The sequence below is a fragment of the Penicillium canariense genome (assembly GCF_028826845.1).
Source record: "Penicillium canariense strain IBT 26290 chromosome Unknown utg000004l_segment0_segment0, whole genome shotgun sequence".
Taxonomy (NCBI): Eukaryota; Fungi; Ascomycota; class Eurotiomycetes; order Eurotiales; family Aspergillaceae; genus Penicillium; species Penicillium canariense.
This window is the reverse complement of record NW_026622731.1, coordinates 699,490-712,085: the sequence shown is the minus strand read 5'-3', so window position 1 is coordinate 712,085 and position 12,596 is coordinate 699,490. Positions and strand designations below refer to the sequence as shown.

Sequence of the window (12,596 nt, the reverse complement as noted above, 5' to 3'; positions counted from 1 at the left end):
TTCGGCCCGTACAATCGCTTTGTCGTTTCGTTTCTTTTTCGTTTCTTTTCTTTCTCTCTCTTTTTTTGCTGTCGCTAAACCAGAGCTCGCTATCTAGTTGATGGCTGTCGGTGATAAGATAGCTCGAGACACGAAATACTGATGCTGTGGGTCAATGAGAAGACCGAGGCAGAGTTTCCAGCACTTGATTGCCCTTGATGTTCTCTGCAGATCATAGACGGGTCGGCCAGGTGTCGCGGCGCAGAGACGCGTCTTCACAGCATTTGTTTCAGGATATAGATAGCAGCCGATCCGTAGACGAAGCTAGGAGGAATAGTTTCAAAAGGAGGATAGCTGCCGGTCTTGCGGGGAAATTGTTGGGATATGATCTCAGAAATGCAGGTGAGCAGCACCCTCGCGGTGCGGGTTTATGCGGATGCGCCGAATGCGGCAGAAGGAAGCATCGAGGGAACACGACGCAAGAAGGGACCCAGGAAAAAAAACAAAAACCCCGATTAAATTTCCGAGATGGCGAAAGATGATTCTAGGCTTTCAAATTCCAGAGCAATCCAGGGAATCCAGAAAACAAGAAAAAGGAGCCAAAAGCAAAGGGGACAGTGATTAATCGCATCGTGAAATTTGACTTATTTATATGAAATGCTTCCCCATCACACCCCCCCCCCCCCCTTCTCCTCGACCCCCTGGGCGTTAAAAAGGTCCCTTCATTCAGGGGAGACCAAAGGAGCGAGGACCGCGGGGCGAACCCCCCACCAACAAACCAAAACGATGACTGAGACAATTGAGCGAGCACTAGGATGCCCCCATAGGGTAAAAAAACAAAAAAACAAAAAAAGAGAATCGGTTCTCCAATGCTCCGGCATGGCAGAGCAGGAGCTGTCCACTGTGAACTGCGAACTGCGAAGTGTAAGCTGTGGCCAGTCGCTTGATCGCGTCGGCTACCGGTGGCGTCCTGCGGACCAGGCCGCAAATGGCGGGTCACTATGCATCTCCGGGGGATCAATCACGTCACGGGCGATCGAGGGGGAAGTGGGAAGGGGGCAAAAAGCTCCATTGTCAACCCAGTCGGAACCGAGTAAAGGAGCGGTAGGACGGAGAAGAGCGCCCATGCCCGGCCCTTTGACAGCGAGGAGCTGAGCAGAGATATCCACAGATTCGAATCGGTGGATTCGGTGGATTCGGTGGATGACTTGCTGCTGAACCCCCGTGCGACTGTGGGCAGGTTTGCCACGGGCGTGGATGAGAATTCTGATTATACTTTTGGATCTATTCCAAGACGATCAGTCGGGTCAATGCATTGGCGAACATGCTGCTAGTAGACGCTAGTGTCTCTTCTGTTCTTGGGTTTTGGGGGGGGGGGGCAAGTGGACTGCGGAGTTGTGTTGATGGGCGTACTCCGTCGACTTGGTGAGCTGAGCCACGACGGGATGGTCGCGAGTGGCCGGACAGCTGTCTTGGCCTCGGGCATTGGCTCCTCTGGTCTCTAGTCTCCGGCCTCGGCCTGGTTGCGTCGCGTCTCAGCTGGGGTGGCGGTGGTGCAACACAGCCACAGTCTCCACGCAGCTGGCTGAAGAAGGTAATCGTGGTGAATGCGAAGGAACACTGGCTCGGAGAGGCCGTGGTTCTGTTCAGCCCAAGATCCTGGTCTTTGGGAGCGCCGACCTGTCCGGGAAGCCGGGCTGGTTCATACTTCAAGGGCCCTCTGTTCCTGTATCCAGTTCACCATCTCCCCTTCTGATGAGCATGATAGTATGGCCTTTCTCATTTTGCTCGTTCCTCGTCCTCACGAATGATGAGCTGGCACCAGGAGGCGCCACCAGGTCAAAGCGATTCGGTGATTCTCTCGCCTTACGAGCTACCCACTGGAGGCCCCATTCCACTGTGTCGACCCGTCTTCCATGCGAATGAAGTCGGTCTGCGGACTGCGAACACAACGCTTGTTCATGATCGACCCTTCCCCCCAGACGCCTCAGTCTGGGGCTGAGCCGCACGAGAGGCCTAAAAATAGGGCCCACCTGCCGATGCTTTCTTGAACTCGTGCTTGTGCGAGTTTGGGGGCCAAAGAGCAGGGACCACGAGAAAAAGGGGCCGGAAAAAGACAAGCAGGCCCTCTCAAGGCCCCCAACCTTTGCCAAACTCGCCAAACTCATCCCGTGCATTTGGCCAAGAGCTTGGCCCCCGAGTTGTTCGTATTGTTGGCGGCCCGCGTCTTTGCCTAAGCACTCGTGGGCCAATGACGGGCCTCCACCGTTGCCGCAGCGGCTTAGCCTCGTATTCAGGGTCTAGGAGCCTCGAGTCCAGGCGCTGGGGAAAAAGACTCTTTAAAGTTGTGATGACTCGAAACATTGGCGGTTCGACCTTCGATTTGTTTTCTTCCTTGCTGGCACGCGTCTTTGCTACATGCCGCCCCTGCCCACAACCGCGCACAACAGCTACTCTCGAGAGCGAGAAGGATTCAACTGAGCTTTTTTTTTTATTTCTATTTTTTTATTTCTTTGCTATATATTTATATAAAACTGTCTTTCGACTCGAGATTGATTCGATCCCAGCCAAGACCTCATCATGGCCCCACGACGCAGCTCGGGAGGCTCCAGTAGCTCCAGCAGCTACTACAGCGACGACAACCCCTGGTCCCAAGAGATCCAGTTCTCCTTGGATGCCGTGCGGTCCAAGAGTTTATTCATCGCGGGATTCGCATTTGACGTCCTCACCATCCTAGCCCTGATTATCTTCCTCGTTTGGGCTTGCATCATCCCCAATGGCCGAGGACAGCTGAAGGGCGTCCTATCTGCCCTGTTCGCTTACCTTACGTATGTGTGATGTGCCTGGCAACATAACCCGTAAATACTGCTAACTCGCGACAACTAGTGCCATGATTTGTATCCTGATTTATGAGATCTTCTTCCTTGCAGACGCCACCGTCACCATGTACTATGTCATCGACTTGATGCTGAACGAGCTGTTCTTCTTGTTGGCCGGTTGTCTTCTCTTCTTCGTCTTCTACAATCTCATCCACAGTCTCTTGGATCGCCTCACCGATTCGGGAAAGCCATACGCGGTGGTGGCTGTCGTCCATTGGGTCCTTCTCGGCTTGGTGTCCCTGCTCTCGCTGGCGACCTTTGCCTTGTTCGTGGCGGTTGAGGTGCAGTTTGTCCAGGAAAACTACAATTCGTCCCTGGGCAACCACTATTTCAAGATGGAAAGCGCACGCGGTATCATTTGGTGGATTCTGTCGCTGGAGATCGTGGCTTGGTTCATCTTCATTGCCGTCAAGGCTGGATCGCATCGCTTTACGTCCAAGGTAAGCCAGCGCCGGTTCTACTGACACTTTCCTCGAGGGAGATTGAGGCTAACCCGGTATCCGCGCAGCTCCCCGTCTTCTCTCTGATTGTCGGCAGTGTCTCCTGGATGGCACTGAACATGATGTATGCCGTCATTTACATCCGCTACACGCTGGAAACCAACACCTCCATCGCACCGAAGTACCTGAACACCGTGGAATCGGTGTGCCAGTTCTTCTTCGTGGTGGGTATCTTCGGGGGGATTCTTCTGGCGTGCATGAAGTGGCGCAACGTGGATGATCGCCCGGACAAGCATGGCCCAGAGCAGTATCCCGCCGGCACGGGCCCCTACCAGTCCTACCAGCACTACCAGCAACAGTATCCGCCGCAGGCGCAGCAGTACTATCAGCAACAACCTTACCAACAGCCCTATTCGCAGCCGCCTCCCCAGCAGCCTCTGCCCCAGGCACAACCGCACCAAGACAAATAGATGCTTCCGCGAGACGAAGACAGGCTGATGGCTACACTCATGACGGGAAATGACAACCCGAATGTTCCTGCTTGCTTTGCCGCGTGATACTGCGATTATGCGTTTAGCACGGAGGCCGCAACGGATGTCGCCGCGGTCTGATGAAAATCGCTCCACAATGTTTTGTCTTTTTTTTGCTTTGATTCGTAAACGATACCTCTGTGCTGCTGTGTCATGCTATTTCCTTTTGCTCGCAATACCCTGTCCTTGATCTTCAATACCCAAGCAACAATACTTGAATTTACTGTTAATTTAAGCTGGTTATTTACCTCTCTTGTAAAACTACCACCCATAGCACTTCTGACTAAGGCGAGAACTATGAATCAAGGGGAATCTCGGTCGGTGGCTCAGTCTGTCTTATTTTCTTCCTCCTCTTTTTCTTTTTTCTTTTTCCCTTTTTGCCTTCTTTCTCTTCGATTGATGAAAATATCGCAGGATAGAAAACAACTTGTCCCAATATACCCTTTCGCTCACATCTCTCCACCACCGCCACCAAAGGCTTGGCATCAAGGCCAGGCGGTGGCGGCTCCGATGATAATCTCTCCATCTCCAGCCTCTCTCGGCGCAACGCCAAATACCAACCAGCCTCTCGCTTCACCCATTCCAGCCAGACAGCGACCATGGTTTGCGCCAAGTGCCAGAAAAAGCTAAAGGCCACCGAACTTGCCACGCCAGGCGTCAAGCGCAAGAATGACATGTACTACGGCTCGCCGTCTACCACGCTAGGCGGGTCGTCAGCGGACCAAGCAAAGAGCAAGCCGACGTTGGGCGCGACGGGTGTGGGCAAGGTATGTTTATGTTTTCTTTTCCGTCTATATTCACGCGCTGACCGTGTGCAGAGCAAACTTCTCAGCGCAAAGGCAAAGAATCCGTACGCGGCGTATGCCTCGTCTTGCGAGTTGTGCAAGACCAAGACGGAGCAGGGGAAGAAGTACTGCCAGCGCTGCGCGTATCGGAAAAATGGTACGTACAACCTGGCGCATCCGCGGTCACTCTGGTCTGGAGCGTGCTGACTTTGTCTAGCTTGCCCCATGTGCGGCAAGAATCTGGCCGGTAAATCGGCCAAGGACCAGCCCATTGTGCAAGGTCAAAAGTTCAACTTGAAGTGAGAGGTGATCAAGTTGTCTTAATGGGCGGGGGAATTCTGATTCGCTGTTTTTTTTACGACATGGCATGGCGCTTGGAGTTGGCGAGGGTGTATTTAAGATTTTTGATGAAAGGAATTCATTTGACAGTACAATGGAAAGGGAAATATCTAGTTATACATGGCATGCGCGGGAAGAGTATATGCAGTGCGTTGCCAATCACGCTTTGTGCCAGGAACAAAGGCACCACTCGCGGGCTGGGAATGGCTGGGCGCTATGCTCTCGCTTCCCCTGTTCATACACCTCGGCTTCAACGATGGCCAACATCTCGACATTCAGTTGGGCAAATGGCTCTGGGACGTTCTTCCGGAAAGCCAATCTACCGGTCGGCCAGCATGTTTTTGATGTTGCTGTAGTACTGCGGCAGCACGAACTGCGCAATCTCGTCCTTGGACAGCCACTTGAAGTCCTGGAGCTTCTCTACGCTGCTGGACAGATCGGCCTGGCCGGCCATGATACGCGTCTTCATGAAGAAGGTCTTCTCGCCGTGAAGCTCGGCGCCCGTGGCCTGGTCGACGTGGGGCTTGCGGTTGGTGTAGACGTGGTGACCGGCCGGGTGGAAACCGACCATCCAGGTGTTCATGTTCACACCAGCGGTCTGGGCAAGGGTACGCTCAGCGGCCTAGGAGAGTAGATATGTCATGTTAGCAAATTCCGCAACGGTATCTCGACATGCATCATTCGAGCCGAAAACCCACCTGGCGCAGGGTCTCATCCCCCTCAATGGGCAAACTGGGGAACTTCCAGTACCCCTCTTTCGACTGGACCAGCAGGTACAGAGTCCGAGGCAGCAGCCGGTTCAGACTCTTGTGGTCGCCTTTCTTATCCGCCTCCGTCACCCGCGAGAGTGGCCGCGGGATCTCTTCCTTCTTGCTGGTATCCTGGGAAGTCGCATTGGCCGTCGACTCGGCGTCCTGCACCAGTGCTTCCACCTGATGTTCGGGATCGGACTCCTTTGATCCGAGAAGAAGCTCGTCGTTCCAGGCGTCGCTGGCGTACGCGTTATAGTTGCCGATGTCGCGGGCGGGAGTCCGGCGCTCCTTAATCTTGTTTTTCCAGTCCACATCTGCTGGTGTGCCGCGCTTGAAGTAGAAGTATTTGGTGAAAGGAAGAGCCAGGCGCTCATTCAGGCGCTTTTGGTAGAAATGATAGGCTTTCTCGAATGGCTCGAGGTCGCGGGTGACCTGGGGAGGACGGGAGAGGACCACACCGGCATTGATAGTGTAGACGGGTTTCACGACGGGGAAGGTAGAAGGGTTTGGCGAAGAAGAAGTCGCCAATTCGCTCGCAGCAGCAGCAGAGGCATACTGGCGGCGACCCAGAGTCTCTTGACAGCTTATGCACACGCCGGAGTCGAGTCTCGACGGTCCTGTTTGTAGACGGGGTCGTCAGCACCTTATCTTCAACCTGGAATATCAGCGATTTCACATACGCATCAGCGACGCTATGCGCCGAGCACCATTGGATCCTGTCAACATCGCCGTGGTGTGGATAATGGCGTTTTGTTGCTATCTGCTCCAGTGACCCTTGGGGGACTCCGAGAAAAGTTCCAGCAGGCGGTCACGTTTGCACTAGTCCCAGTTTGGGCTAGCGGATCCTGTTCCGCTTTAAAAAAACTCCGCGTCTCATTCTCTTTTTCTCCTCCTCATGCACCCATTTCCTTATCGTCACTGTCCTCGGAATTTCTCACGGCCAGTAGATCATTAAGCGGTGCTCAGAATGAATTGCGGCTATTTTTCGCTAGCGGTACCTTCACACAATCCAAGGTGTACTGTTAGATAGCTGTTGCAAACATCTCGGCACCCGTCAAGGCTGTTTGGTATCCTTATGCTACCTGCTGCCTGCTCCCGTTTCTTACGTCCAGTAATCTCAAATATGAAAATTGTTACCGATCGCATTTCTCCCATTGTCTAAGAATCTAAGAAGTTCACTCGTGTGCAAACGAAGGATGCAGGCTCGAACGAAACAAATCAGTCCTGACCGAGCCAGTGCTGCATTTCGATTCTCTCGTTCGCCCCGCCGTCCTCTCCAAAGTATACCACCTTCTCCTTCGTGCCGAATACTCGCAACCTATTCCCGTAAACGCGCCAGAACTCACTATCCAACCGGGGAATCAACAGGCCATGGCGGACCATGGTGTCGACTTCCTCCGATCCGGTGTTGGCGAGAGGGATGGGTGACACCGCCCCAGGTGGTGCCGCTGGCATAGGAGGCTTCTCCTCTGCCTCCCCTTCTTCGTCCTCCGTATCAAAGAAGTCTCGGAATCGATGTTCTGAGGCACTTGGCACACTGCTTGGAAACAGTTCCAGCACCGCACTGGTGGGAAGTGGGTTGTTGGCAAGCCCAATGACCATGTCCTCGAGGCGCCCCCTTTTCCCCTTGGGGAATTTTCCTCGCTGTAGCTGGACGGACAGCTTAATGAAAGCAATCGCGGTCAGCATACTGTCATAACCTGCTTCGTGGGCGCTTCTCCTGTACAGGTACTTGGAGTGGATACTGTCGACATCTACACAAATGTCAGTGTTCTTTCAGGCACAGTCGAAAAGCAGACATACCGATCTTGGGGCTCGAGATCTTCGCCAGTGTCTTGTTCAACTCCTCCAGGGAGGATGCTGCGTTCATGGCGTCACAATCATGGGTAGCCAAATACTTGGTGTCAATCAGCATAGGGAATGTCTGGTGAATCAAGAATGTGAACTCCTCTACCGTGTCGGGCAGAGGGCCCAGAAAACAACTGTAGAAGAAGACCATGTCGGTAAAGCTGTTGTGACCGATCAAAATAGGCTGATTTTCCAAGAGGCGCTTCTTCAGCCGATCCGAGAGTTCTTTCACCGTGAAGGATGGGTTCTCAATGTTTGGCATGAGGGCTTTGAATGTCGTTGGCTCTAGGTCTGACAGATCTCCGCCGGCCAGAGCCTCTGCGATCCATCGAAATCCCACGTGTTTTCGAATTCGGAGGTTACTCTCTTTCATTCTTTCATCAAACGCCATGTTCTCGCGATTGTGTTGCTCGACTTGAACGAAAGTAGGCATGCCTCGTGACTTGATATTCGGGTACTCAGTTTCGACCAAGTGGTGGACAAGCCACTTCTGCATGTTGTTCAGCTGGCTGGGCAAAGTCTGATGGGGTTTTCTCTGACTGGTCGTTTGTGGAGGGATGTTGAGATACGCGCTGCGTGTCTTGCCAACGGGTCAGCTTGATGAAAGTATGCTGGTGGTTTGAAAAGAGAGAAGACTTACCGCGCCTCTGGCTATCCAGTTGTCTATCTCACGACGCACAGCCTGCAGGAACCCCACCGTTTCCTCGTTGCTGAGCTGTGCGTCCTCAAGGGGGTCCCGAGGGGCCCATCTCCTAGCGGCTTGGTCCCGAGCTTCGATCTCTTCCTCTCGGGACAAATAGCGCACACCCTGGCGAAAAATAGCGCTCACGTCAAACTTGTTACCTATGAGGAATTCCATCGCTATATCAAGTAAGTTAAACTGTCAGGCAAACCGGGGACTATCTGCTGGGAGCAAACATACACCAACCCATGAAAGTGCAGTCACGATTGACATCCAGATTTCGGTCTAGAATCGGGTTGAGGTCAACGTTGTAGGGTCGGAGGACATAGCTTGCTATTAACGTTAGCTTCTGCATAGGACAAAAAGTAGCAAATGTACAGCTCAAGCCATGTGCCTGGGCACTCACCGTTCTTTTTGTCTTCATGGCAAACTGTCAAGCCCACCTGCAGCACCTGGTATTTTTCCGCTGCGGCTTTGTTGTTTTCATAGTGCTTCTGTAGAGTCTTGAAACCCTGATTCCTGACAGACAGGGCGATTCCAGACATCTCGAGGTCGAGAGCGACGAAGCAACAGGAAGACAGCTCATGCAGCACCCAGGGCAGGTAGTTGGCGAAGTTTGCTGCCGTGAGATCCATGGCGGAGGAGCTTTGTGGCCGAGCAAAGGATGAAATGGAAGAGGATTGAAGAATAGAAACCATGCAGAGGGATAGTAATTTGTAGATCGAAAGGCGTTGAGAACGTTACCTATGGGGTCATCGCCCTTCACTCTCATGTCAACTCGCTCTCATAGGTCAGTACCCACCATGGACTGCGGTGACTTAGGTCTGTCTGCCGAGTCAAGGATAATAGCTGAATAAACAGCACTTGGGAGAGTGATTTCAGCCGCTGGTTCCAGATGGAAGCTGTGGAATGTAGTCATCGGATATGGTCTGCATGAAGAGAAATGACTGAGAAGGGCAATGCACACTTTCACTATCATCTATATTTGCTAGTACTATCATTGGACTTTCGGTCCTCCGCACTCTCACGTGTAAGATTGCTTGCCTTTAGACGAACGCAGTAAGATGGTGGTACTTGTTTCCGAAATCTTAGCGTACTGTCAGAGCAGGGTGTTTTTGGTGCTATTTACGGACTTGTATAGGGTTTGGGTTCTGTCTCCTTCACACTGGCCAACTCGGCTTGTATTGTTGCTGTCACGTGTTGGAATACGAGGCTTCTCTGGAGTGTTATTCTCGACATCACGACGTCAGCTCAAATCAAGTTAAAAATTCCATTGCAAGCGTTCCATCTCCACAGCTATTCCCATTATACACTCTTTACTCTCGTTCCGGCTAAGGAATGCCTGCCTCAAGATGACTGACGGAAATGCGTTCGCGTGGATGATAAGAACGGCCAAGAACGTGGCTAGGACCACGATAGTATACGTCGTGGTTGTTCCTATGTTCGTCAGCGCTACATGGACAGCCTGGGGTGTTATGAGAATCACCAAACTCATTAAACGATACAATCCAAAGAGTATCCTGGATAGGAGTCGCAGGCGCGCAAACTGGGAGCTGGAACCATTCACACGTCCTCGCGCCCTCACGAATCCCCTGAGAGGGATCGTTACGCAGCGCAACTTCAGCCAACTACAGTCGGACTTGTTCAAACTGCCTCTCGACATTCGTCAGCGAATCTACCGCGAGTCCATCGAGCACACGCGGCCAATCCACGTTTGGCGAACCAATAGGCGGCTATGCAGTATCTATTGTGTTGCTGCAAATCCAGGTCGGATGGATGGCAACGTTGTCCACTGGCGTTGCTCTCCCGCCCTTGATCAGAACGGCTTAGTAGCAGCGCCTTTCCCTCGGAAATGGCGTTCGTATCGATTCGAGGGACTGCTGCGCTCATGTCGCAGGATGTAAGTGCAATCCACCGTTCACCTGATTATGATCGAGTGAGCGGAGTGAATGACGTCGGACAGATACTCCGAAGCCCTTGGTGCTCTCTATAGCAGTAATGTTCTTCACTTCGACGATCCATATAACCTTCACAAACTATCCGAATCTGTCCCCCCACAAAGGTTGGCCTCTATTCGGTATGTCCATATGGAGGTGCTCGCTTTCCACAATGGTCAGGAGCTTTCCCCGGTTCTGGCAAACTGGAAAAAGACCTGCATTGTTTTGGTGTGGATGACGGGTCTGCAAAGGCTGCATGTGGCATTAGGCGCCGATCATCCGGAGACAGACACTCCCAGTCCCCGTGTGGGGCCCTTTCTAGAGATATTGAGAAAGGTTAAGGTCCCGAAATTTCTGGTGGAAATCCCGTCCAATGCAACTCTGGATGGTATGACAGTTGAAGATGGTTTGCCTTTTGTTCTGGTGCGCAAAGAGTGGCCGCATGGGGAATGGATGCAAGGAGGTCAGCACGATGATCCTCGGGTTCGACAGACAGGTTTAAGCATACTTCCCCCATGTGTGTAGCCTTCCAGTTGATTGCAAGTCCAGAGAGAACGTTATTTGAACGGAGCCTAGAGTTAGTGTGAGACTCTAGAGTCTAAGTGAAGTAACTTGAGAAACGCACATCACCAGGTTCTGCCAGTAGAACTGGGCGACCTAGGGTATTCGGAACTGCACTTGGGCAGAGCCCTGGATGGGGTCTTCTCTGGTGTTTAGAAACAAGATTTGATAAAAAACTTTAAGGGAGAGAAATCGGAGAAAGTCAAGGGAGTTGATTGTTGTGGAGATAGATGCTGTGGGGAAAAAGGAGCCAAGCTAAGGTGAGTTTATCTAATTTACAAATTTATGAAGGCCTCGACATACTATGTTACACGGGCTATGACGCGGGAGCCTTGACCTCGACAAGGAGCTTTCCTGTTGAACAATCAGCATGAAGTTTAAGTAGCGGCTTCAAGTAGGGGATTCGTACCTGTGTTGATACCCTGATACAACTGCATCAATGCGCTCTCAGCCTTTTCAATACCACCACGAACAATAGTCTGCCGGCTTTTCAGCGAACCTTCCTCAAGCCACTGACTGAGCTGCTGTCTGATATCGTCGAATCGGTCGGGATGGTCGAAAATGATGAACCCTTCCATGCGAATCCGGGATCTCCAGATATACTGGTAGTTCTTCGGCCCCTGGACATCCTGCGTATTGAATTGGCTCACGCCTCCGCACATAACAAATCGAGCATTCTTGTTGGCGCAAACAAGTGCCAGATCCAAGACTTCTCCACCCACGTTATCATAGAAGAGATCGATCTTTCCCAGGGCCTTTGCCTTGAAGTCTTCCGCAAACGTTGAGCTCTTGTAGTTGAAGGCTCCGTCGAAACCGAGGTTTTCAACCAACCAACGGCATTTATCATCTGAGCCCGCAATTCCGTAAACGGTAGCCCCGCGAATCTTAGCGATTTGACCAGCAATAGACCCAGTCGCTCCTGCCGCACCAGACACAACCACGAAATCACCAGCCTTGACACGACCAACCTCCATCATGCCCCAGTACGCGGTGAGCCCAGTGAAGCCAAGGACACCCAGAATGTCAGTCAACTGGCTTCCGGAAGCAGAATCTGGCACCGGTGCAGCCTCCAGGAGGGCTTCGTCCACAATCGCCTTTTCGGACCAGCCGATCAAACCAGTGACATGGGAACCAACTGCAAAACGCTGAGACTGAGAGGCAAGCACTCGCGCTAAAGCGTGACCACGCATGACCTCGCCAATGGCCACTGGCGGAATGTACGAAGGTCGGTCATCGAGCCAGCCACGCATGGCCGGATCAAGACTCAAGTAAAGGGTCTCCACAAGGACTTGCCCATCTAGAAGCTTCTCGACATCAGGGGCCTCGTTAAACTGAGTAGCGAATGTTTCACCGGGAACAATGGTGGTCTCGGGTCGCTTTGCGAGATGGATTGAAATGTGTTTAGAGGCCATGGCTAAGTCGGACATTTTAGCGGATGAATAGAGAGAGAAAAACGTAGTTCCAGCAGCTCTAGTAGCTTCTTGCAGTTTAGGTGCTGCTCTCAACTTTTAAGAGCTGGCGATAACGTTAAGATTGGATTTCTTACCTTAGGTAGTCTCTCCGTTTGGTTCTGTAGAAAAGCAGCTTGGTTATTGTGAAGAATCGATAAGCTCTCCGGAAGCCCATGGGAGACAGCTCTTCTTATATGATCTAGCGCCTGGGCTGAGAGCGCGGCCTGCGGCAGTAAAGTTCCTCGGCATTTCCCGGCGTCAAGAAGCTTAAAGGTTAAACATTTACCGTAATTTACGCCCTCTCGATATAATTGCCGCCTAGGATAGTCGCCATCATTTCAGTAGGTAGATCTCACCAGTTCGAGAGTGCGAATTCTCATTCCAATTGGTCTTGCACTCGTGCTAATTCTTAT

General features: G+C 52.2%; 6 protein-coding genes across 6 annotated transcripts; 3 read left to right on the top strand and 3 right to left on the bottom strand.

The window, feature by feature from the left end:
* Window positions 1-2,559: 2,559 nt before the first annotated feature.
* N7482_006598 (uncharacterized protein) lies at window positions 2,560-3,768 on the top strand (the record flags this gene model as incomplete). Its single annotated transcript, XM_056688723.1, has 3 exons — window positions 2,560-2,807; window positions 2,866-3,298; window positions 3,367-3,768. 3 exons carry the CDS (start codon window positions 2,560-2,562, stop codon window positions 3,766-3,768), a joined length of 1,083 nt encoding a protein of 360 aa, XP_056541152.1.
* A 659-nt stretch (window positions 3,769-4,427) lies between these two features.
* Window positions 4,428-4,916, top strand: N7482_006597 (cysteine-rich PDZ-binding protein; the record flags this gene model as incomplete). The annotated part of the gene is made up of 3 exons (XM_056688722.1): window positions 4,428-4,595; window positions 4,647-4,770; window positions 4,831-4,916. The coding sequence occupies 3 exons, from the start codon at window positions 4,428-4,430 to the stop codon at window positions 4,914-4,916; spliced, it is 378 nt and encodes a 125-aa protein (XP_056541151.1).
* Window positions 4,917-5,271: 355 nt separating this feature from the next.
* Window positions 5,272-6,430, bottom strand: N7482_006596 (mitochondrial 54S ribosomal protein mL46; the record flags this gene model as incomplete). The annotated part of the gene is made up of 3 exons (XM_056688721.1): window positions 5,272-5,574; window positions 5,651-6,321; window positions 6,385-6,430. The coding sequence occupies 3 exons, from the start codon at window positions 6,428-6,430 to the stop codon at window positions 5,272-5,274; spliced, it is 1,020 nt and encodes a 339-aa protein (XP_056541150.1).
* Window positions 6,431-6,922: 492 nt separating this feature from the next.
* On the bottom strand, window positions 6,923-8,869 carry N7482_006595 (CAF1 family ribonuclease; the record flags this gene model as incomplete). Its single annotated transcript, XM_056688720.1, has 5 exons — window positions 6,923-7,458; window positions 7,508-8,132; window positions 8,193-8,413; window positions 8,475-8,567; window positions 8,641-8,869. The coding sequence occupies 5 exons, from the start codon at window positions 8,867-8,869 to the stop codon at window positions 6,923-6,925; spliced, it is 1,704 nt and encodes a 567-aa protein (XP_056541149.1).
* A 717-nt stretch (window positions 8,870-9,586) lies between these two features.
* On the top strand, window positions 9,587-10,696 carry N7482_006594 (uncharacterized protein; the record flags this gene model as incomplete). Its single annotated transcript, XM_056688719.1, has 2 exons — window positions 9,587-10,134; window positions 10,198-10,696. 2 exons carry the CDS (start codon window positions 9,587-9,589, stop codon window positions 10,694-10,696), a joined length of 1,047 nt encoding a protein of 348 aa, XP_056541148.1.
* Window positions 10,697-11,048: 352 nt separating this feature from the next.
* N7482_006593 (NADP-dependent oxidoreductase) lies at window positions 11,049-12,159 on the bottom strand (the record flags this gene model as incomplete). The annotated part of the gene is made up of 2 exons (XM_056688718.1): window positions 11,049-11,086; window positions 11,142-12,159. 2 exons carry the CDS (start codon window positions 12,157-12,159, stop codon window positions 11,049-11,051), a joined length of 1,056 nt encoding a protein of 351 aa, XP_056541147.1.
* Between the last annotated feature and the right edge of the window lie 437 nt (window positions 12,160-12,596).